The 24336-nt window shown below is 42.3% G+C and overlaps 1 protein-coding gene across 1 annotated transcript; it reads right to left on the bottom strand.

Annotated features, from left to right (window-relative positions):
* Positions 1–915: 915 nt before the first annotated feature.
* LOC308299950 (uncharacterized protein) lies at positions 916–24021 on the bottom strand (the record flags this gene model as incomplete). The annotated part of the gene is made up of 11 exons (XM_080743726.1): positions 916–1437; positions 3338–3549; positions 4841–4957; positions 8170–8446; positions 9998–10191; positions 11296–11514; positions 14458–14574; positions 18179–18326; positions 19606–19820; positions 20549–20668; positions 23937–24021. The coding sequence occupies 11 exons, from the start codon at positions 24019–24021 to the stop codon at positions 928–930; spliced, it is 2214 nt and encodes a 737-aa protein (XP_080599852.1). The 3' UTR covers positions 916–927.
* Between the last annotated feature and the right edge of the window lie 315 nt (positions 24022–24336).

Raw genomic sequence — 24336 nt, 5'->3', positions numbered from 1 at the left:
TCGGGAGTTGTCCCGCTTTTCCCAATGGCCAGCACGTCCCTGCTTATGTCTATCAATGTACTGTAGAAGCGGTCTCGTTTCACATAAACATCAAACTGCAATCAACGAGATCTGGCATGAAGACGGATATGCAACAGCATAAGGAGATAAACTAAAAGAATGAACCTATTTCTGACGTTAGTAGAAACCGGTGTTATGAGTGTGCACGTGACAATGGTTATCACTGGGTCCCCTCCAATATAGATGTTTGTTAGACCCACTTTTGTGTCAACTGCGAATGCTGGTGTTGAGCCTCATGAAGCTCAATATTTTAGACACTATATTCTAGTAAAGACAGCCACATTTCTGTGCATACACAGGTTAACAATGAATGGCACTTGTTCATATTGGATGCACATACTTGTTAATCATTTGCATAGATCAATGCGCCATTTCATATCAAATTCACCTTAGAATTATGACGAATCAGACTATGCTCGTGGAAACACTCGCACGAGCGCTATACGATCAACGACGATCGTAAAAATGTTTTGTCAATGTGGCCCACTGAGTCCTACACTCAGGAACAGACTGAAGACCCAGCTGAGACTTGCTTTGAATGTCGTCACTGTCGGGCAGAAACCTTGTATCTCCAAGTTTAACATTTTTGAATGAAGCCCTGCTTCATCATACAAGACTCTCGCACAAAACTAGTGAAAATAGCAGATCTACAAGCACGCAACGCCTCGCGACGTGAGGCGTTGTGTGCTTGTAGATCTGCTATTTTCACTATTCTAATTAAATCATTTATAAAATGATGAATACAAAAAGAACGGTTTTGGACATACAAGGTTTCCACCCGACAACGGCGAAATGTACGCGCATGTGTTTCATAAAGGAAGCGCAATGTGACTGTCGGGCGCGAAAAAGCCCACCCTGACAAAAAAACTACATCTCTTCCGACGTGCTGTGGATGGTCTCGATGATCATCTTCTTGAGTCTCTTCACCTTGTCGGGCGGCGTCTCGTTCAGACACTCCTCCACGTACTTCAGAAACCCCGCGTGCGGCGAGGCGGCGAGACCGTGGCAGCAGCTCCCCAGGAAGCCCAGGGTCCCGCGGGGGGGCGGCGGGGGGCCGGCGCCGGAGGAGGAGTGCGCCATCAGGTGGCTGGGGCGCTTCAGGCCGGAGGGGGGGCCTCCTCCTCGCCCGTCCGCGAACGACGACGAGGAGGACAACAAGTGGTTGGCCGGGGAACAGGAGGACCCGGAACCGGAGGACGGAGACGAGTGGAAGGAGGCGGGAGGCGTGGGAGAGGAAGGGCCGTCCGGGTGGTGGTGGTGGTGGGCGGCGGCCACCGTTAGCCTGGGGTGCTCCGATTGGTGGAAAACGTGAGAGGAGGTCATGGAGGAGGAGGAGGAGGGAGGAGCGACGCTGGTGAGTTTTAGGAGGCCGTCTTCCTGCAAATAGGGACGGGACGATGAGCGTTATGGTTGTTTATTGTGATAAAAAAAACACTCACAGTAATAATAATAATAATAATAATAATAACTTGCATTTATATAGCGCCTTTCATAAACCCAAGGCGCTTTACAAAAACTCTATACAAACAACTAAACAAAAACTAAGTGCCATAAGCCTGAGTGAATAGGTGTCTTTTCAATGCAGCCTTAAAAGAGTCCAGTGTTGGAGCATGGCGGATCTCCAATGGTAGAGAGTTCCACAGGGTGGGGGGCTGGGGGCTGCCACACAGAAGCAGCCTTAAGGGCTTATCAGAGTCCAGGGTGAAGAGCTATTCACCGCACATTTTTGGGTGTAAAGCTATCCACCTAAAGTGAGAAAATAAGTGGAGGCCATCATAGTCAGTCACGGTGTGAAGTCCTATTCACTGTGACTGACTGGTCTAGATCGACCAATCAGTGAACAGGGTGAAGAGCCTATCTGTCTGAAAGTAAAAACAGAGAGATGTGTCAGGACTCGCAGTGGAAAGCTCTTCACCGCGAGTAATGACACAACGTTGTAGTTTTATGACTTAAAAAGACTACACCGCGTTGGATAGCTTATCACCACGGTGCCTACTATGATAGGGGCTTAAGGTTCGCTTGTTTGCTTTGGGGACAGAGAGGAGGTCCAAGTCTGCAGACCGCAGAGTCCGTGACAGAGTAGGTTTGTCATGGAGGAGGTCTGAGAGGTACTGTGGAGCCAGGGCGTTTTGACACTTGTAGGTGAGAAGGAGGAGTTTGTAATTGATGCGGTATTTAACAGGAAGCCAGTGCAGTTGTTTACGGGTGGGGGTGATGCGCTGCCAGGGCTTGGTGCGGGTGAGAACTCTGGCAGCTGAATTTTGGCCATACTGTCCATAGTAATCGTGGAGATTTATATTTTCATGAAATTATCCTCTGTCATGCACTGAATGGGATCAATTCACCTGTAATTTGCCGAGCTGCATATCTGGTACCATTTGGGTACCATGGCATTGGTCCGACATTTCATTGTTCCTACATCCCAATAGTCCGAATCTGGTGAATATTAACCTGGTGAAAATACTATGCCTAAACCTAACCCTAACCTCAGTAAAACTATGCCTAAACCCTAACCTCAGTAAAACAATGCCTAAACCTAACACTAACCAAATAAGGACTAATGAGATGTACTGTAGGACTAATGAGATGTAGGACTTATTGGCAGTTCCCACCAGTTGAACCCTCTAGAATTGGTAAAACAGACCTGGAAATCATGTTCTTTTTTCCACTCTGTACCAAATCTCTTTCTACAAGCCCGATCTACAAGCGCTTGTAGATCTGCTATTTTTTGGCAAATGTTCCACCCCAGGATCATGGATGTTGGGGATATTTAAATTATCACAATAATGTCGTAAATCGCATAACATTACATAACGAGTAACCGAGTTATGTTTGTTCTTTTTCACAATTCACGAATAGCGATTTTTTGTATTCGAATTATTCGACCTCAAAGTATTCGAATAGTCGAATATTCGACAGGACTGGCCAAACTGTCAAATATTTAGTAAGCAAGAGGCGAACATTGTGAAAATAGCCGATCTACATGCTCACAACGCCTCGCGTTGCGAGGCGTTGTGAGCATGTAGATCTGCTATTTTCACAATATTCATCTGTGGAACCGAGTCACATTAAATGTAATACCTACAAGTGCTTGTCAGGGTTCTTATGACTTCCTATCTAGCCAAGCTTTATAAACCATGAAGAAACATATATACAGTATTTTTAAAGACAAAACAATAATAATAATTAAAAAAAAAAAGCAAACATTCGATTTCGGTGAACAACGTTGAATAGTGACTTTGATATTCTAATAGTTGGTGAATGCCCTAATCCCTACCTGCAGAGTTCCAATGAAGGGGAGGCTGCCGGGATCCGGGTCCGGGGCTTCGTCGCCGTCACAGGAGTCGCAGAGGAACAGCAGCTGGCGGTAATGCCTCCACTTGGGCAGGCAGAAGTCCTCCGAGCCGCTGGTCCTGCTGGAGTTCATGGCCTTGTGCTCCCGTTGGAATATGGTGCGGAGGTTACGGAACTTGGTTTTGATCTCTTCCACTGGAAGTCGAGGAAAAAACACACAACAACAGTGATTAACTGAGGGAATCGAATGAACAACAATGATGTTGAGATACAGTATGAAATCCAAGACAAAACAAGAGAATGGATATTATGCAAGCCATTTACCATGAGAGGGAGTGGGTTGTTGGCTGATTTACCACTGTTTCAGGGTTGTGGGGTAAATCAGCCAACAACCCACGACCCTCGAATGGTAAATTGCTTTTCTACCACTTCTACCATATAAATGAAAGAAAACACAGTTGTAACTTGCAAGTTACAACTGTGTTGCAGTTGCAAGTTACAACTGCAACACAACAGTGGTGGGGTCCATGAGCCAACTCAAGGTTGTTGGTTGTTGGTTGTTGACTGATTTACCACTGTTTTAAGCCAATCAGAATCTAGTATCTGAACATGTGACCACAAAAAGTGGTAGAAAGAAATATACTAAATAAATGTAGTTCTGTAAAGTACAGTAAATACATCATTAAATATCTGTTAATAACAACGTAACCTGCCCTTTGGCTGGCACCAAAAAAAGATAAATTAACTAAATTTAGTTAAAAAATACACAATCTGTACTGGTTTAACAGATGCGGAAAAAGGTAAATAATCTTTGTTTAGATTTGTGTTTAAGAGCAACTCTGATTCTAAACAACATATCTCTTCTGTAAGGCAGAAACCAGCTACTGTATGTCCAAAATAAAACCATTTCAGGAAATGAACAACACATTATTACTGCCTCGTCAAAGTTGGTATGGTACATTGTCAGATACAGGATTTAGGTTTTTGACCATTAATGTGGAGATTTTCCTGTCTGATCAATGATGGACAAAACAACCATCTGCACAAGTTGGAACTAGGTGGCTTGAACGACAGTTTGAGAATACAATGGAGGTTCCACTTGAAGAGACAAATTTATTTCGGTTCGGCTCTGTCCAAACTACAATATGAGGTTCGGGAGGTCGGGTACAGTCATTAATTTGGCTGTTCGGTGCCACCGAAATGTTGTGACTCCCCGAACCGAACCAAAATAAATTCCGCTCTAAAAATGGAGTATGCGTCGTCGGCCCTTAGTCAGAAGCGCTTTTAAAATACTTTTCATTGGTTCAATATTTGTAAAACCCACACACAGACGTAAAGGGTGTTCAATAGCAACGATTTATTAAAAAAATGGTTTCTGCCGGACAAAATATGTAAAAGTAAACTTTAACAAACGTCAAATGTAGCATTTCACTGAAGCTTTGATATGTCATACTGTATGTGTGAAACAGCATTGTAATTAGCCTACCTGTGAAAGGGACTGGGTGGTTGTGAGACAGCTGTCTGCTCAGGGTCTCCAGCGTGCTCTGTCTCAGCGCACGGTTCCGATAGCTCTCTGACCTGTGGTTCCATAGGCAGCTGTGGTCTGGAGAAACGTGTCAATATGAATGTGTCATTCATGAAGCCACCGCAAAGTAGCGAGTGTCAAAGTATTGCCATGAGGTGGTCATGTCTGTGTACGTCACCCTGCAAATGAGCCCACCAAAGAGTGAAAAACTCTTTGATTTTACCACCTAAGCCCTGGAGCAGTGGTTCTCAAATGGGGGTACGTGTACCCCTAGGGGTACGCATAGGTACTACAGGGGGTACTAGAGAGAACAAGGAAAAATCACACCCGTGTGAACTGAGCGGTGGTTCCCCCCCCCTTCCCCCCTGTGTGTGTGTGTGTGTGTGTGTGTGTGTGTGTGTGTGTGTGTGTGTGTGTGTGTGTGTGTGTGCCTGGTCTGGCCTGGCCTGAACAACAGCGCCCCTCCCTTAACATGTGTGGTCAGAAAAGGTTACTGCAGGCTACAGACAGACAGACACGCAGACAGACAGACAGACAGACAGACAGACAGACCCACACACACGGCCACGTATAGGAGCGTTGTGACCACCGCTCAAAAATAGGTCACACTGTAAAGTTGTGCCATGGCATTGGTCCGAAATCTCATTGTTCCTACATCACATTACCGTAATTGCTGGACTATAAGCCGCACCTGAATATAAGCCGCACCAGCTAAATTTAGGAAAAAAAAAACAAATGTATACATATATAAGCCGCACCTGACTATAAGCCGCAGGTGTCCCTCCTGCTTCCCGCTAGAGTGCCCCTGGTGGCCGTTAGCTGTATAAATCTATATATAAATCCTTGTTAAAGACCATTGTAAAATGAACTAACTGGCCGTTAGCTGTAAAAATCTCTATATAAGCCGCACCGTTGTATAAGCCGCAGGGTTCAAAACATGGGAAAAAAGCCGCGGCTTATAGTCCGGCAATTACGGGTAGTCAGAATCTGGTGATGTTAACCTGGTGAAATATACTATGCCTAAACCTAAACATAACCCTAACCTCAGTAAAACTATGCCTAAACCTAACCCTAAAACCTAACCCTAACTAAATTTGGACTAATGAGATTTGGGACTTATGGGCAGTCCCCCTGTAGTAAAGTAAATGTGTAAATGAGTCAGGATGCTCTAATTTCAAGTCTTTCACTCCTTTTCTTATTAGAAATTTTACGTTTTTCTATATATTCTTCAAGATGTGGGTTATCGTTCATTCACAGCATCGGGTGGAAAACCTCATCTGACAATGGGTTGTTTTATTTGTTTATCAATGAAATGTATTATCACCTCCACGTCCACACATTGTTTTATCATTAATTAAATCAATATGTATCACTACTCCAAATTATAAATCAATTCTGACATTTTCTATCACCATCAGGGCCGGATCTAGCCTTTAGCGCTAGGTGGGGCAGGAAGAAATAATAGGGGTGTCACCTCCAGCCCATGCCGCGAAGCGGGGGGAAAAATGGGGGGACAAACCGCCTAAAACAACCAAAATGCATAGAAAACTAAGCATTTTGGCACACTTATACCTATAACACACAATACAAACAACAGGTCTTATCAGTGTATCTATCCATCTACCTAGTTGCAGCATAACATTTCAAATAGTTTAATACTTTTGAAATTTTAGATTTTTGCATGCCATCATGTTAGGTGGGGCAGACAGGGCATTTAGGGGGGCATTGCCCCCCCTTGCCTATGGCTAGATCCGGCCCTGGGCGGGGTTGCACCAGCTGTTACTAAGTTATAACGTAGCCTAGTTGTAACGTAAATGGCTTCTAAGTCAAGACTTACGCATTACTAAAATTTCAGCTGTTGCACCACTCTAACGTATCTCTAAGTAACTACTAAATATTTACACCAGCCTTTGGGCAGCACTAAGTCCTTACTAAGTAACCTATCTCTATGGGAGTAGAGCAACTACACTACTAACGTGGCAGACAGCATTATATCGGCTATTTAATTAATCAACAATGAAACGACCCATCTGTTTAAAACATACATTAAGCCCTACACATTTCGGCCATTTGAAAATAGCCAATCTACAAGCTCACAATGTGTCTGCTATTAATAGAGTATTTCTATATTGCAGGATTGATACTTTTTTAATTCATTTGAGTACTTTTTCAACCACTGCAGACATACAGCACAACAGCGACTTGAATGGTGCTCTTCTCCCCTCCAAATATGCGCTACCCTGCGTTACTTCACAACGGGGAAAAATGTATGAGGGGCCAATATAACTTGTGATACAATCCGTGTGCAGGGATGCGCTCGCCGTGAGCACACGTATCAATATGACTTTGTGTACATGCCAGTGGAGAGACGGAGCTCTGTCTGTTGACAAAAGACGATACAAGCTTTGCTTCCTTTACTAGTAGAAACAGTTCGTTTTCATTGGATTCTGGAGCTATGACGTCATTTTATGCGACTATACATTACTTTAGGAACAGTCTACGCATTACTAGTTACGTTATGCCTTAAGCAGTCGGTGTGCAACACCTGTTAGTAACTCACTTAGTTACAAACTAACTAGTAGTTACTAAGCCTCTAGTAAGGACTTTACTCCCTAACTTAGAGCAGAACTTACGTTCTGGTGGTGCAACTGGCCCCAGATCACCATTGATATTCACAATGATCAATATAGCTATTAAAAGCCTGATTATACTTTGTCACATGACAGCGTCGCACACAGAAAATAGTCGATCAACAAGCTTACGATGCTGTGCTGTTAGATTTTAGTTTTGGCTATTCGCTCACAGTGAGCTTGTACACCTGCTGTTTTTGAACATTTTGGAAAAATCTTTAAAGTGTTTGAAAAAAAGTTGAACAACCTTTCTTAACCTTTTCAGGCCGCGACCCCCACAATAATCATATTTTAACTGGGGACCCCCCTCCCTTGAGGCATTACATTTTGTGTTGCGAGGCGTTGTGAGCATGTAGATCGGCTATTTTCACAATTTCTGCCTCTGATGTTTGACAATTTGGCCAATGTTTAATTTGTCATTTCAGAGGTATTAAAAGGTCCTTAAATTGTCACTTTAGAAATGTGCAGATACCCCCTATACACCTAAACTATATGTTGGTTTGTTTACTGTTGAGTGAGAAAACAATGTTGCACATTAAGTTAATCATCATTTTGGGGACCACCCTGGGGGTCCCGTCCCACAAGTTGAGGACCACTGATTTAGAAAGCAGCTGCAGAATGGGGCCTCAGGTCATAAATGAAGACTTAATTCCCACTCACCAGCGTAGAAGGAGATCAGCTCGCAGACCTTGGCCTCGGTCCAGTGGCAGCGAGGGTCAGTCCCCGGTCGAGGACACCCGGTCTGGGCGCTGTTCATCGCAGGGAAAGCGAGCGAGGCCAGGCTTCGGTTGAGAGCGCCGGTGCCGAGTTTGCCGCCGACCTGCGTGAAACCGGTCAGGCAGGTGGGAGGGAGGGGGGCGACGGGAGCGGCGAGTCCATGTCTCTCCTGTCTCGCCGAGATGGTGACCTGGCACTGACCGCTGGCCGGGATGTAGTGCTGTCACCATCACAAAGGTTTAAGTTGACAATTAATTGTTGCGCAAAATAATCATGGTTAAAGAACAACTTAGTTTTTTTTACAACAAGGGTTCATATCGTCGCTGTCCGGTGAAAACCTTGCAGGTCCAAAACCATTCGTTTTGCATTTTTCATTTTAAAAATGATTTAAACTAGTGAAAACAGCAAGGCGTTGTGTGCTTGTAGATCTGCTGTTTTCACTACTTTTTGGGCTTTACTTTGCGAAAGAACATACACATTTGAAACTTGGAGATTATAGGTTTCCACCCGACAACGACAATATTTTAGATTGTAATTAGAGAAAAGAAAAGATGAGTGTTAAAATGTTTCCATATCGTTTTAGCGATTTGAATTAGTTTGATTTCAGTGGGTGGGGGCATGCGTACGTAAGTGGCTAATTATGTATTTTTAGACACAATAAGCCCATTCCCAAGATGCACCGAAATCATTCGTGGGCAGATTTGACTTATGGGGGCTAGTAGTGTTACTGTAAATAGTTAATAAAGAGATTGCCGGCTAATTGTGTCTAAAAAGACATATTTAGCCTCTTGTACGCATGCCCCCAGACCCCCAAATCGTTAAAACAATAGAAAGCAGTAAATGAAAACGTTTTAACACATCTTTTCTTTTCTCTAATGACTATCTAAATTATGAACCCTTGTTGTACAAGACCAAAGTTGTCCTTTAACGATTTAATCTGTGTTTTTTTGGCACTAAACATATTGGAAAATAATGAATACAACTTAGATTTTGGCTTAGTTTGGCTTTTGGGCTTCGTAACCAGTAAGACTCCCCAATCGGGAGATAAGCGACCGTCACATCGCATACACAAACTTTAGAAGGCAATCATATCAGGAGGGAATGTGGGAAAGGGACAGATCCATGTTGATCATAATGAATACAACTTAGATGTTGGCTTAGTTTGGCTTTTAGGCTTCGTAATCACCAATCGTACAGGGGAAGATATAACAAATAACTTAAATAAACTAATCATTTATTGACACATGTAATCATCAAAAAATATGTATGAAAATGTTTCTACAGCAGTGTTTCTCAACCTTTTTTCTGCATGGGCACACTTTTCATGTCCCAAGAATCCATGGGCACGCCAACATAATACGGGGGGTGTAAATATCGTCACTGTCGGGAAGAAACCTTGTATCTCCAAGTTTCAAATCTGTACGTTTCTTCGCAAAGCAAAGCCCTGCTTCATCATACAAGGCTGTCGCACAACAGTAGTGAAAACAGCAGATCTACAAGCACACAACGCCTCGCACCGCGAGGCGTTGTGTGCCAGTAGATCGGCTGTTTTCACTAGTTTAAATCGTTTTAATATGATAAATACAATACTGGCATTCAAGCAGTTTCAAGGGGCACACTTGACCCTTCTCAGGGGCACACCACAGGTCCCCGGGCACAGTGGTTGAGCAACACTGTTCTACAGTACGTGGAATAGGATTATGCTAAAATAAATGCGATTATCTCAAATAATTGCGATCAGATGATTACGTAACAAGTGTGACAGTCCTACCGGGATGTCTGTTTTGATGTCAGTCTGGTGGAAGTCGGGAGGAAGACAGTGGAAGTCGGCCGGCGCGGGAGAGTCCGGCTCCTCCAGCTTAACGTCCATCTGGGTGCTGCACGAGGAGGAGAAACCGTTTGTGGCGTCAGGAAGGAGGCAGGGTCCCCCCCCGCTTCCTGCTTTGAGGTCCAGCTCTTCCTCTTCTTCCTGTGCGGCAAGAGCAGGGACGTGCAGAGAATGTTAGAGAGGCAGGGGCTGACTTTCTAAAAGGGGCCTTTTGGTGGGAATATCGAAAATAGCAGACCTCCAAGCTATTTTCGGTGCTTGATACCACACACTGGCCAGAAAATGCATTTTATTCAATTGGATACAGGAGAAACCTCCATCAGTGACTCAGTGGCACAAAGAAATATACAGAGTGCTGCCAATGGAAAGACTCAGTGCCAGATTAAAAGAGAAGGAAGACGATTTTCTAAATATTTGGCAGCCACTGATAAACTATTTGCCCAAGGATCTAGCTACTGATTTATAATGGAAGTGAAGCCCTGGATTGGAAAGCCCCAGATGTACTCTTAGAATTCACCTATTAGTATGCCCCTTGAGTGGTGAGGTTACCATTCTGAAAGATTGATTGTGTGTATTGATAAGTATGGAGCTTGTAGATCTGCTATTTTTGAAAAAGTTGTGAAAATGTGTACAAATCTTTGAATATATGTATTTTCAAAGCGAACGTTTGTAACTCAAATTTTGCTTCTGGGTGGTCCATGGAACTAGATATTTTCAGATGGGGGTCCGTGGCCAAATACATATCCTTTTGGGGGTCCCACATGAAAAAGTTTGAGAACCACTGACATAGTAGTCTCTCAAGAACAGACTAACTGAGCTCCAGTTAAGTGAAAAGGACCTTTTCTTTGACGATGGCTGGCCAGATTGCTGACATAGAAAAATAGGTTTTTCAAAAAAACCTTAGAAGGATTCAAAAGACACTTATAGAATCGGGTCAAAAATTCTAATCTTCACGATTTTTCAAAAATAGCAGATCTACAAGCTCGCATATCTGCTGTTTTTCAATAGTTAAAGCATAAAATAATGATACACAATAATTGTGTACCCGTTCTGAATGGGTTGTTAAATCCGGACAACTGGCCCCCTGGGCTCAAGCCCCCTTCATTGTCTAAAGCCTCGAACAGAGTCGGGTCCGCGGTGGAGTGCGGTGTAGTCTTTTTGAGTCATAAAACTACAACGTTAACGCTCAAAAAGACTACACCGCACTAGACCCGACTCTGTTCGAGGCTTAATGTGTCCACGTGCCTGCTGTGCAGCAAGGGGAAGTGGCTGGAGGCGGTCCGGGTTGTTGTCGGTGTCGTCTTCGCAGGACTCCCGGAGGAACATGAGCTGGTCGTAGTGCTTCCACTGGGAGACGTAGCGGGCCTGGTCCGAGCCGCGCGAACTGCCGGCGTTCACCGCCTTGAACTCGCGGTTGAACACTGTGCGCAGGTTGTTGAACTTGCTCTTTATGTCCTCCACTGGAAAAGGCACAACAGTGGTGGGAAAAAGGTACCGTAATTGCTGGACTATAAGCCGCACCTGAATATAAGCCGCAAGTGTCCCTCCTGCTTCACGCTAAAGCGCCCCTGGTGGCCGTATAGCTGTATAAATCTATGTATAAATCCTTGTTAAAGACCATTGTAAAATTAACTAACTGGCCGTTAGCTGTAAAAATCTTTATATAAGCCGCACCGTTGTATAAGCCGCAGGGTTCAAAACATGGGAAAAAAGCAGCGGCTCATAGTCCGACAATTACGGTACTCTGAATTTTTGCAGAATGTCCCATTTCACAAGGTTTCAAATGTATACAAATATTTACAAAATAGCAGATCTACAAGCCAGTGTTGTTTTTGACAGCAAATTTTGATTTAGTTTTAGTCATAGTCTTTTGAATAAAATGTCATTTAGTTTTAGTCATATTTTAGTCACCTGAAAAGTATTAGTTGTAGTCTAATTGTAGTCGACTAAATATAAGATTTTAGGCGACTTTATCTACAGTTGATTTAGTCAACTGAAATGCATTTTGGCAGGCCTTGATTGCTTCATAATGACCGATTTTAGACTTGGTTTGCGTGCTGAAAATAGCCGATCTACAAGCAGCGCGACGCGTTGTGAGCTTGTAGATCTGCTATTTTCAGTTGCCAAACTAAAGTTGACAAATATTTGCAGTGGAGTGAAAGTAAAATATTTGTCTCTGAGATGAAGTGGAGTTAGTAGAATTAAAAGTATTGAAATTTGGAAATACTCAGGAAATACAAATTCCTCAAAAGTGTACTTGGCTGCTCTACACCACTGACGAGCGTGAATCAATCAGTATATCGCAATCGGCCCTGTCACAAGTATTACATAATCGCCTGGTCACAATTTGAGAAAATCAGGCCCATTCTACGAATGCATTCTAATTCAGTAGTTACTCACACTTTCAAGATGTTTAAAGGGATATTTCACTTAAAAAAAAGGGGGGTCATTGTCTCAGGCTTTTTTGAACAGAACACCCTAGACAGCTTTTAAGTTGCTCGATTTTGTATTGCTAGATTTGATCCCAATTTTGATCCCAATTTTAGGAACTTTTAGAGACAAATTAATTTCAGTTCGGCTCTGTCTTAACTACAATACGACGTCATTCAGAGGTTCTGGGGGGCGAGTACCGTCATTAATTTAGCTGTTCGGTTAAACTTTCACTGTTAGACCAATTTCAGACTAGTGTTTAGACGCTATATTAGACGTCTATTTGAATAGCCAAAGTATATAATAACGGATAACTGTCTTGTTTTAAATCACAATCTTTGTCTGTGATTGATGGCATAGCACCCACACAAGTGGTAAGGGTCAAAGCCCATACTGAATCTTGGATGAATGGGGAAATCCTGAACGCTATCAAACAGAAACAAGCTACTCTGCCTACAGGAAAACCTGTAATGAGCAACTAGAGTTGAAACAATAAAGAAAACTACATACGCAGTGTACTAAACTAAAAACAAAAAAAGCCAAAAGGAATTTCTTAAATGAGACAATTGAGGAAAACAAAACAAAAAAGAAAAAAAAAAAAACACCCAGAAAAAACTCTGTAAGGCTCTAAAACAGGGGTGCCCAAAAGGTAGATTGTGATCTACAAGTAGATCACAAAGGCTGTGCAGGTAGACCACATGACAATCCTGACATGCCCCAAAACAAATATAGTGGGGATCTACAAGCTCACAACGCGTCGCATCGCGATGCGTTGTGAGCTTGTAGATCAGCTATTTCCACTGTTTTTGAAAGTACCGTATTTTCCGGACTATAAGGCGCACTTAAAAGGCTTTAATTTTCTCAAAAAACTACAATGCGCCTTATAGTCCAGTGCGCCTTATATATGGATCATTCATTGACATTGACATTCCCTTTAGCACAGCTCCATCTGTTGGATGCATAAGCGTCTATTATGTGCGCCTTATAGTCAGGTGCGCCTTATATATGAAAACAGTTTGAAAATAGACCATTCATTGACAGTGCGCCTTATAGTCAGGTGCGCCTTATAGTCCAGAAAATACTGTATATTAACATTTCTCAACATGGAGCTTGTAGATCAGCTATTTCCACTGTTTTTGAAAATATATGAACATTTCTCAACATGGAAACGATTATGACAATTATGCCAAATAATTGCGATTACCTCAAATAATTGCGATTAGACGATTATGAAATAATTGTGACAGCCCTACTGACTAATAAAGCATTCAATCAATCAATCAATCAAGGCAGAATAAATCATTAACCCATTCAGAACGGGTACACATTATTGTGTATTATTATTTTATGCTTTAACTATTACAAAAGTTGCAGATCTACAAGCTCACAGCGTGAGTGCCGCGCTGTGAGCTTGTAGATCTGCTATTTTTTTAAATCATGAAAATTAGTTGTGAGCTTGTAGATCTGCTATTTCTTTAAATCATGAAAATTTGAATTTTGACCCGATTCTATAAGTGTCTTTTGAATCCTAAGGTTTTTTGAAAACCCTATGTTTCTATGTCAGCAATCTGGCCAGCCATCGTCAAAGAAAAGGTCCTTTTCACTAAACTGGAGCTCAGTTAGCCTGTTCTTGAGAGACTACTATGTCAGTGGTTCTCAAACCTTTTCATGTGAAGGACCCCCAAAATGATATGTCCCCCACGGACACCCCATCTCAAAATATCTAGTTCCTGGGACCACCCAGAAGCAAAGTTACAAACGTTCGCTTTGAAAACACATACATTCAAAGATTTGCACACATTTTCACGACTTTTTCAAAAAATAGCAGATCTACAAGCTCGCAGCGCGGCACTCGGTGCCGCGCTGTGAGCTTGTATATCTGCTATTTTTTCACCGGTTAAAGCAATTCAATAATTCTAGGCCTAAATGGGTTAAAGTTAAACAGACAAAGATCATTTCATAGAATGAAATACCTGTGAAGGGCAGCGGCTCTCCTTCAGACAGTTGCTTGTAGAGGCTCTCCAGGGTCCTCAGTCTGAGCTGACGGTTGTTGTGGTTGACAGACTTCTTGTTCCACAAACAGCCGTGTTCTGAGAAAACCGGACGTGAAGAAAAAGAACACCACAAATCTGGACTTGAGAGAAGAGGAGGTTGAGTAACTGCGCATGTTACGCATTATGGGGCTGTTAAGTCTGACATCATTTTGTAGGCAGAGGAGAACTTTTGGGGCCAACTGACCCCAAAACCTGTGAATCTTTTTACAATTTTTACTATTTACTCATTTTTTCTTCTCTTTGATGTTGAAAGGAAAGTGGTAGAATTATACTTTAGTCGTTATTTTTGTCTCGGATCTGTTGAAATAGCGAGGGACAGATATTGATAATAAATCTGCTTGGAAGTCTGACTACAAAATGATGTCACGGCTTAAAAGCCCCATTATTACATTAACTATTATTTTATGCTTTAACTATTAAAAATAGCAGATCTACAAGCTCACAGCGAGCTTGTAACTAACTTTTTTACTGATTATATTGTTTTTTTTTAGTTTTTTTTTTATACTTTTTATCCCACGATTTTGCAACCCATTTTCACCCAGAACCAATTGCCTATGTAATCCTGGGCTCTGCTCTCCCTCTGCCGCGCCTGGGGAGACAACGGACTGACCTCATGCTTCCTTCAATGCATGGGTAGTCCAAGTTGTTTCTTTTCACCTGACAGGGGGGGATTTCCCCGGGATGGACGTAGCGCGTGGAAGGAACACGTTATTCCAACCAGTTCCTTTCCATCAAGCGCCCCGGCTGGTCAGGGGGAGGCATTATTGAGACCAGGATTACTGCATGTTTTTGTGAGGGTACTTACCCTAGGAGACACGGGGAGAACACACACTCCACACAGAAAGGCCCTATCGCCGACCCCACCTAGGGTGTGGGCGCTGATGACGCGGAGGGAGAAACACGCCCCCAGCACCCACAGCGTCCCCCGGCGGGAATCGAACCCAGGAACTTCTAGCTGTGAGGCGAAGCGCTAACCACTGCGCCACCGTGCCCCCCTTTTTTTTATATTGTTTTTCTAGATTGATATTCATATGCATTTTTTATATTGTTGTTGATGTTCTGACGTATTATCTTGTTTATTATAGTGATGTATTATCTGCTTATTGTAAGTCGCTTTGGATAAAATCGTCTGCTAAATGCCTAAACTGTAAACTTGTAGATCTGCTATTTTTTAATCGTGAAAATTGAATGTCTTCGAAATCCTTCTTCTAAATCAGTGGTGCTTAAACGTTTTCACGTCAAGGGTCCCCCAAAATTACATGTATTTGACCCACCATCTCAAAATATGTTGTTCCAGGGACCCCCAGAAGCAAATATTTGAGTTACAAATGTTCGCCTTTAAAAAGATATATTGAAAGATAAGATTTGCAAAAAAAAAGAAAAGAAAAAAGAAAAAGAAAAAGCAGATTGGCTATTTTTGGCTAACTTATTTTTGGCTAATATAGAAAAGGAGGAAAAAAAAGCTTCTACGACACAAAGATTTGGAGGACCCCCTGTAGTAACTCTGAGGACCCCCTAGGGGTCCCGGACCCCCTGTTGAAGACAATTGGAGTAGCCTACACAGGAAAAGTGACTCATCCTCAATTAAATATCAACTGATGTACTGGCACACAGTGTATGAGAAGGATTACTGTTATTGCACATTCCGGCTGTACAAATAAACATACAAATTTGCACATGTATCAGTAACAACTCATTCTTGTCAGTCTGTTATCGGTTTCAAATTACTCCCCTTTCAGTCTGACATTGGGGAATGATAAATTAGCCATGTCTGCCCCCTAGTGGTCCCAACGTTTAATGATAATGTTTAAAAAAATACCTTTCTATTCCTTTTAGATCACATACTGGATCTCGTCTCCACTTGTCCCTCCCTAACATTTTAGTCTAGTTCAGGGGTCTTCAACAGGGGGTCCTCAGAGTTACTACAGGGGGTCCTCGAAATCTTTGTGTGATAGAAACTTTTTTTCTCCTTTTTTATATTTAACCACTTGAACCCTAGCGTCCATACTCTGAGAACTTTAGCCAAAAATAGCAGATCTACAAGCTCACAACGCCTCGCAGCACGAGGCGTTGTGAGCTTGTAGATCGGCTATTTTCAGCAAAGAGGTTTGGTGTAGAGGGGAAAAAGAGCAGACTAAGTGCAGTGAAAAGTCAAGTTTGTTGGGGCGCCCGCTGGCCTGGTGGTCAAGGCGCATACCACATACTAGGCTATGATGCCTGCTGGCGTCGCTGGTTCGATTCCCGATCCTGACGACCTTTGCCGCGTGTCATTCCCCATCTCTCTCCCCGTTTCCTGTCTACTATCCTATCGAATAAAGGCATAAAAAGCCCAAAAACAGATCTTAAATATCTGAAAACACACATTGACATGAATCAAAAACAGCCTACACTGATGATCGATCGTGCTGTCAAACAATGAAACTATATGGCGGTCCCTGCTTCATCTCTCTCTCAACTAAGGGCTCCTTGGCCCGAAAATGTTGAAGACCCCTGGTCTAGTTTGTATATGTTGACAACATTCACGTTGATATGTTTAGTCTTGGTCATCATATCATAGTTTTTATTTACTATAGTTTTCGTCAGTGAAAAAAAGATAGTCGACGAAAGATTTTCGCCATAGTTTTAGTCGACAAAATCAACACGGGTTTAACCCATTTAGAACGGGTACACATTATTGCGTATCATTATTTTATGCTTTAACTATTGAAAAATAGCAGATATACAAGCTCACAGCGCGGCACCGAGTTTTTGACCCGATTCTATTAGTGTCTTTTGAATCCTTCTAAGATTTTTCGAAAAACCTCTGTTTCTATGTCAGCAATCTGGCTAGCCATCGTCAAAGAAAAGGTCCTTTTCACTTAAATGGAGCTCAGTTAAGTCTGTTCTTGAGAGACTACTATGTCAGTGGTTCTCAAACCTTTTCATGTGAAGGAACCCCAAAATGATATGTATTTGGCCACAGACCCCCATCTCAAAATATTTAGTTCCAGGGACCACCCAGAAGCAACATTTTAGTTACAAATGTCTGCTTTAACTCATTCCCTGCCAGGCCCGATAGTCCCGAGATTATTCCAATGTCTTTCCCCGCGAGGCCCGATAGTCCCGAGAATTAAAAAAAAAAAAAAAAAAAAAAAAAAAAAATCTTTTTCAAAAAAAATTTTTGACCCCCAAAAATGGAGTAGGCATGATAGCAATCGCGAAATTGCATGTTTAACCCCCATAGCAACCCCATCTTTCAAGCATGGCAGCCATTTTGGCAGCCATCTTTGTTAAACATAGTGGCTGTTATCTCATGAATGCCTGAACGGATTTCCATTCGGATTTTTTTGTTTGAAAGCTGTGAGCAATGTGGACACACGTGGTGCATTATCTAGGCATGGGTGTGCATGATCCGTGCACACCCAATTACATGGAAGTCTATGGAGACGAATGGCAGGTGGGAGTACGGAGGTATGTTAAAATGGCGGTCAATGTGTTAATTTGCACACATTTTCACAACTTTTCAAAAATAGCAGATCTACAAGCTCACAGCGCGGCACCGAGTGCCGCGCTGTGAGCTTGTATATCTGCTATTTTTTTATAGTTAAAGCATCCAATAATTTTAGGCCTAAATAAGTCAAAACACAGTTTCTCCTCTCACCGGCATAGAAGGAGATCAGGGCTCTCTCCTTCTCTTCGGTCCAGTAACACTTGCTCCCATTGGACGAGAAGGAAGAGGAGGAAGAGGAGGAACAGGAAGAGGAATTTACGGGCGGGAAGACGGGCTCGTTCTCCATCCTCACCACTTCCTGGTGCGGGAAATGTCATGAATACATAAAAGAAAATCTAAGAAATTCCATAAATGAGAAAAGAAATGTTTAAGAAGTAGTGAAAATAGCCCATCTACAAGCTCACAAAGTGACGCGAAGCGTTTACAACAAGGGTTCATATTTTAGTCATTAGAGAAAAGAAAAGATGAGTGTTAAAATGTTTTCATTTCTTTCTTTCTATCGTTTTAATTATTTTAACGATTTTGATTTGCATGCATTCCCCTGGTTGGGGGCATGCATGCAAGTGGCTAAATATGTATTTTTAGACACAATAAGCCCATTCCCAAGATGCACCACAATCTTTCATGGGCAGATTTGACTTATGGGGGCTGGTGTAAATACTAACAAAGAAAATGTCTGCTTATTATGTCTATAAAATCACCAGTTACCCATATACAGTATGGAGACCACTGGTACTCATATATGGAGATCCATGTAGTATTGTATATGGAGATATATACAGTACATGCTTACAGTTATTCGTTATGTGAAACTCCTATGATGTTTATGACATCTGACATCATACCCTTTTATTCCCATACATGGAGATCCCTGTCTGTAGAACCATCCACACAGATATGGGCTGTCTTGGCCATCTGTCTAAATAATAAATAAATATCTGTCTTGGCCATATATGGATTCTGTTAGTGCGGTATGTGGCCGATGTGGCCTCCATATATGGGCATTCTCATATGAAGTCCTGTTAGATATGGGCTTAATATTGATGACATCAGGGAACTCCATTTATGGGCATAAAAGGGATTCTGATAGTGTGCCATTACAGTGAAGCCAGAGTGTGATGTCAGAGCGTGAAAGTCGTGAAAATGTGTGCAAATCTTTGAATATATGTATTTTCAAAGTGAACGTTTTTAACTCAAATTTTGCTTCTGGGTGGTCCCTGGAACTAAATATTTTGAGATGGGGGTCCGTGGCCAAATAAATATCATTTTGAGGGTCCTTCACATGAAAAGGTTTGAGAACCACTGACATAGTTAGTCTCTCAAGAACAGACTAACTGCAGAGCTCCAGTTCAGTGAAAAGGACCTTTTCTTTGACGATGGCTGGCCAGATTGCTGACATAGAAACATAGATTTTTCAAAAAACCTTAGAAGGATTCAAAAGACACTTTATAGAATAGGGTCAAAATTCAAATATTCACAATTTTTCAAAAATAGCTGCGCTGTGAGCTTGTATATCTGCTATGCATGAAATAAGTGTGTACCCGTTCCGAATGGGTTAAGTAAAACAATGCGAGTACCTTTTCCAGCTGCTGTGGCGCCTGTGTTGCAGGGTCCTCGTCTGAGCTGTGCTCCTGCCTGGAGGAGCTGGTGAGGAACAGCAGGTCGTGGAAGTACTTCCACTGCGACACAAACACCTCGTCGGACGGCGAACACTGGCCGCTGGCGCTCACCATCTTGTACTGCCGCTGGAACGTGGTGCGGAGGTTCTTGAACTTGCTCTTTATGTCCTCCGCTGTGCAAAACAGATGAGAACAAGACACCAGGGATGGGACGATGCGAATATTTCATGTCACGATAATATCATTAATCCCAATTATCTTTGCCACAATAATCGTGACACATCTAGGGGTTGACACTAAGGTTAGGTCTCAGAGGCCCTTGCCTGTCGCGCAGGTACAGGTCATGTTCTACTTGCTCAAAGATCATGTGCACTTGCCCGAAAATAAATTGTCTATTATAAAATGATAGGTAAAGATTTAATTTCTGGGGATATGCGATAAAGATTTCATACCTAAATGTATATCTAAATACTGTACCTTCATAGCTTTGAGAAGATTGAATATGACTATGGGTTCTTCACACCTCTTTTATATATATTCTTTTGGTGTGCAATGCTGTGCGGAATCGGCGCTGCGGATCCCAAAAGGAGTCATAAAAGGAGTGATGAGTTTTTTACCGCATGTGCCAAGAAAAAAACGCACGGCCGCAGCCACTCGTCGCACGGCTAATTCGGATCCGGTGTGCATGAGGTCGTAGAGAATCATTGTTTTCATTTTTTTTAAATGAAATTGTCCGTTTTATCCGTGCGGATGAACACGCCTGTGTGCAAAGGGCTTCAGTGTCAATGCCTACATGTCAATTTCATATCGTCCCGTCCCTAACCGGTGCAAAACATTTTAGTACAGCATGCACGCGGGGTTTACACATGAGGCCTCAGGCGTGTTGGGGACATCCCATTACCTGTGAAGGACACGGGTGGAGGGTGTGCAGACAGGATGACTCTCAGGTGTTCCAGAGTCTTACATCGGAGATGACGGTTCTTGTAGCCCTCCGACTTGTGGTTCCACAGACAGCTGTGTTCTGTGAAACAAGACATTCGTGGGATCATTGAGATATAGTTTGGTTGTCAAACCTTAGTCGAACAAGTATCTGAATGGTTGATGTAAATCAAGGGGCTTCAACAGCGGGATCGGGGACCCCTAGGGGGTCCTCAGAGTTACTACAGGGGGTCCTCCAAATCTTGAGTGATACAACTTGTTTCTTCGGTTTTATATTAACCACTTGAACTCTAGTGTTCAAGTGAGAACTTTAGCCAAAAATAGCCGATCTACAAGCTCACAACGCCTCGCGCTGCGAGGCGTTGTGAGCTTGTAGATCGGCTATTTTCGGCAAAGAGGTTTGGTGGAGAGGGTAAAAAGAGCAGACTAAGTACAGAGTGAAAGGTCAAGTTCATTAAATATTTACGGTTCAAGTGGTTAAATATCTGAAAATACAAATTGACATGAATCCAAAATACACTGATGATTTTGCTGTAGACCACCAACTATCTGACCTTCAAATTCAACCCTAAGAGGTGGCTTAAATCAAACCAAATTTGTAATCATGGGTAATTATCAGCTCCATTTGTCATTGGTGTCACTCATATTTAAAGGAGCTATAGTCAACTTTTTCATTGTAGGGCCGACACTTTGTGTGCATCCTAGTCTATAGACTAGAATGTAAACAAAGTGTAAGTCTGACAATGGCCAAAATGATTATTTTATCATTATTTTATGCTTTTTGTGGTCATTTTTGAATTGAAACACATATATGAAGCTTATTTTTTTATAAAATATTTTCGAAACATTATTTTTATTTTAGCATCCGTTTTTCAAGAAAAAGTTGACTATAGCTCCTTTAACTTTACTTGTCTTGTATTGTATTGTATTGTATTGTATATGTTTTTGTAGGGATAGTTTTATCACCACTTTATTACAGACCTGCCCAGTGACCACAGATGACAATTAGCTTCTGGTAACTCTGGCCCATTTACATTGATGTGACAACTAAGGTGTTGATTAATGTGCATTGTCCTTGATAAATAAATAAACAATGCATCGCGATGCAACACATTGTGAGCTTGTAGATCTGCTATTTTCAAAAGATTTTGTATAAATTAGAAAAAAAATTGAAATTAGTACTTTCTACTTTTGGTAATTTAAGTACATTTTGATGGCAATATTTCTGTACTAGGCCTACTACAAATGTTGAATTCTGGACTTTTACTTGTAACAGAGTATTTCTACATTTCAGTATTGATACTTTTATTAAGTAAAATAAAAGAGTGCTTTTTCTATCACTGTGTGTTATGCAGAAGCAACTGCAACTGATGGTTTTAGCAAAACTATATGTGCTGCACCTCCATCCTTCCTGAACTGTCCAATAAGGACAGGATGCGGTTGCCATGACAACTGTGATATCTTCAATTGCCCTAATCCAGTGTTTCTCAAGGCCTCTCCATACTTCGACAGAACCGAACTTTTCGGTTGAAAAATAAACTTTTTTATTTTTTATCTTTTCCGAAAAAAAAGCGTCGGATGTTCATACTTCGCTCCTGTTCGGGGGGTTCGGGGAAAAGCGTACACCACGCTGCGTGTGGTGTAGGAGGCGGCGAGACGCATTAAAAGAGAACGGGAGAGAAGAGAGAGAGAGAGAGAGAGAGAGAGACAACAACAGCAGCGACGGCGGAGATGGAAAAGTTGGAAGCGGTGGCACGTATTGTGGAGGTTATGGAGGAGGATAGGAAGACGAGGAGGCAGAGGAGGAGGAGGATTTTGCCCTGCTTTGTGCAGCTGAGGAGGAGGCGAGCACATCTAGCCGGCGGGGGTCCGAGCCACTGCAGCTGGATGAACAGCTTTGGGACAGTGTTGTGGCCACCAGCACCCGTCTTCTTGTGAACACACGTGATCCAACCAACCAATCACGTTTGCCGTTTCACCGAACTAGATTTCGGCGAGTCACAACATCTCCTTGTGCAAATTTCAGAACTATTGTTCTGAGAAAAAGCATTCCAGAACTTTCGAGGAATTACATTTTATAGTTGAAAAGGACCTTTTGACCGAAAACGGCGGTTTCGGTCAAAGTATGGACAGGCCTTCAACCTTTTTTCTGCATGGGCACACTTTTCATGTCCCAAGAATCCATGGGCACACCAACATAATACGGGGGTGTAAATATCGTCACTGTCGGGAATAAACTTTGTATCTCCAAGTTTCAAATTTGTACGTTTCTTCGCAAAGTAAAGCCCTGCTTCATCATACGAGGCTGTTGCACAACAGTAGTGAAAACAGCCGATCTACAAGCACACAACACCTTGCACCTAATCACATGACTGACTACAACTCATTTTAAAAGATGAATGCAATTCTATATTTTGAATATTAGTTGGTCGGTTGCCCAGCTCTACAAGAGATAAAACAAATATGAGTTTAATGCAATCTAATGCACGCATGGGTGAGGATTTCTTAATTAGTGCACGTATGAAGTTATGAATGATTCTGTCAAGATCGTCTCTCTCTCTCTCTCTCTCTCTCTCTCTCTCTCTCTCTCTCTCTCTCTCTCTCTCTATCTCTCTCTACTCCCCTCCCCCTCTCTCTCGTCTGTGCATTGCTCCAATGCAAATAAACAGCGCTGTCCAAGGTTCTGAATTCCATATTGACCAATGACCATATCTGTCACTTATGATTTTGCAGATAGAAAAAAGGGCTGCCAACTATCCTAGGTATATTCTACACAGTCTATATAATATCCTATAGGCCTAGTTTCAGTGTGACTTAAGTGGCGGATTGAAAAATGGAACCTATACTTCCAGAATGATTTTCCCCAACTAATTATAATAGGCTACAAAAACAAAACGGAAAAACAAAACAAACAAGCGAGAGAGACCTTCTACAATACGAAAAGCAGGTTTTTATTTTGAAACCTGCTCCCGGAAGTTGAACATTCCTAGCAGACAGCGGTTCTCTTGACAACGTCAGAACCTTCTCTCTGTGTGGAATATGATCTTTAAAGTTATTTTTTGCAAACAGCACCATAAAAACAAGCATAACGACAGCCTATATTGATTTCCCGGCCGTTCTGAACGATGACTTAAATGGCTCCCTTCTTTCCTTCAAGCTCATCCAGTCGTTCAAGTTGTGATTTGCTTTATATCGGGGTGGTTGCTGATTATTACGCCATTGCCCGTTGCTGGTGGCTGTCGCAAGAAGAAAGCAAATTGTTGCAACACGGGTTGCGGCGTTTCACTGCGTGTCAGGTCTGTTTTATTTAACCGTGGGGGGGAGAAATGGTTGATAATAGTTTGACTTACTGGAGTAAAATGCAATCAGTGCCTTCTCTTTTTCCTCTGTCCAGTATCGCTCCGAAGCAACGCTGCAACGGGCGACCTCCTCCATTGTTGCCGTGTTGTTTAACCTAGCGTCGGCGTCAGGGGCGTCACCATGGGGGGAAAAGTGGGACTGAGTTACTAGGGCCCAAGGTGGATGGGGCCTTAATTATTTTATACTTTAGCTATTGAAAAATAGCTCACAGCGTGGCACAGAGTGCCGCGCTTTGAGCTTGTAGATCTGCTATTTTTGAAAAGTCTTGAAAATGTGTGCAAATCTTTGAACATTATGTATTTTTTAAGCAAACTTTTGCAACTCAAATTGTGCTTCTGGGGGGTCCCTGGAACTAAATATTTTGAGATGGAAAACATGTTTTTTTCAAAA

This window comes from Nannobrachium achirus, assembly GCF_963921795.1.
Source record: "Nannobrachium achirus genome assembly, chromosome: 15".
In the NCBI taxonomy this organism is placed as follows: Eukaryota; Metazoa; Chordata; class Actinopteri; order Myctophiformes; family Myctophidae; genus Nannobrachium; species Nannobrachium achirus.
The sequence above is the reverse complement of the archived record's forward strand: the minus strand, read 5'-3'. Positions and strand labels throughout refer to the sequence as shown.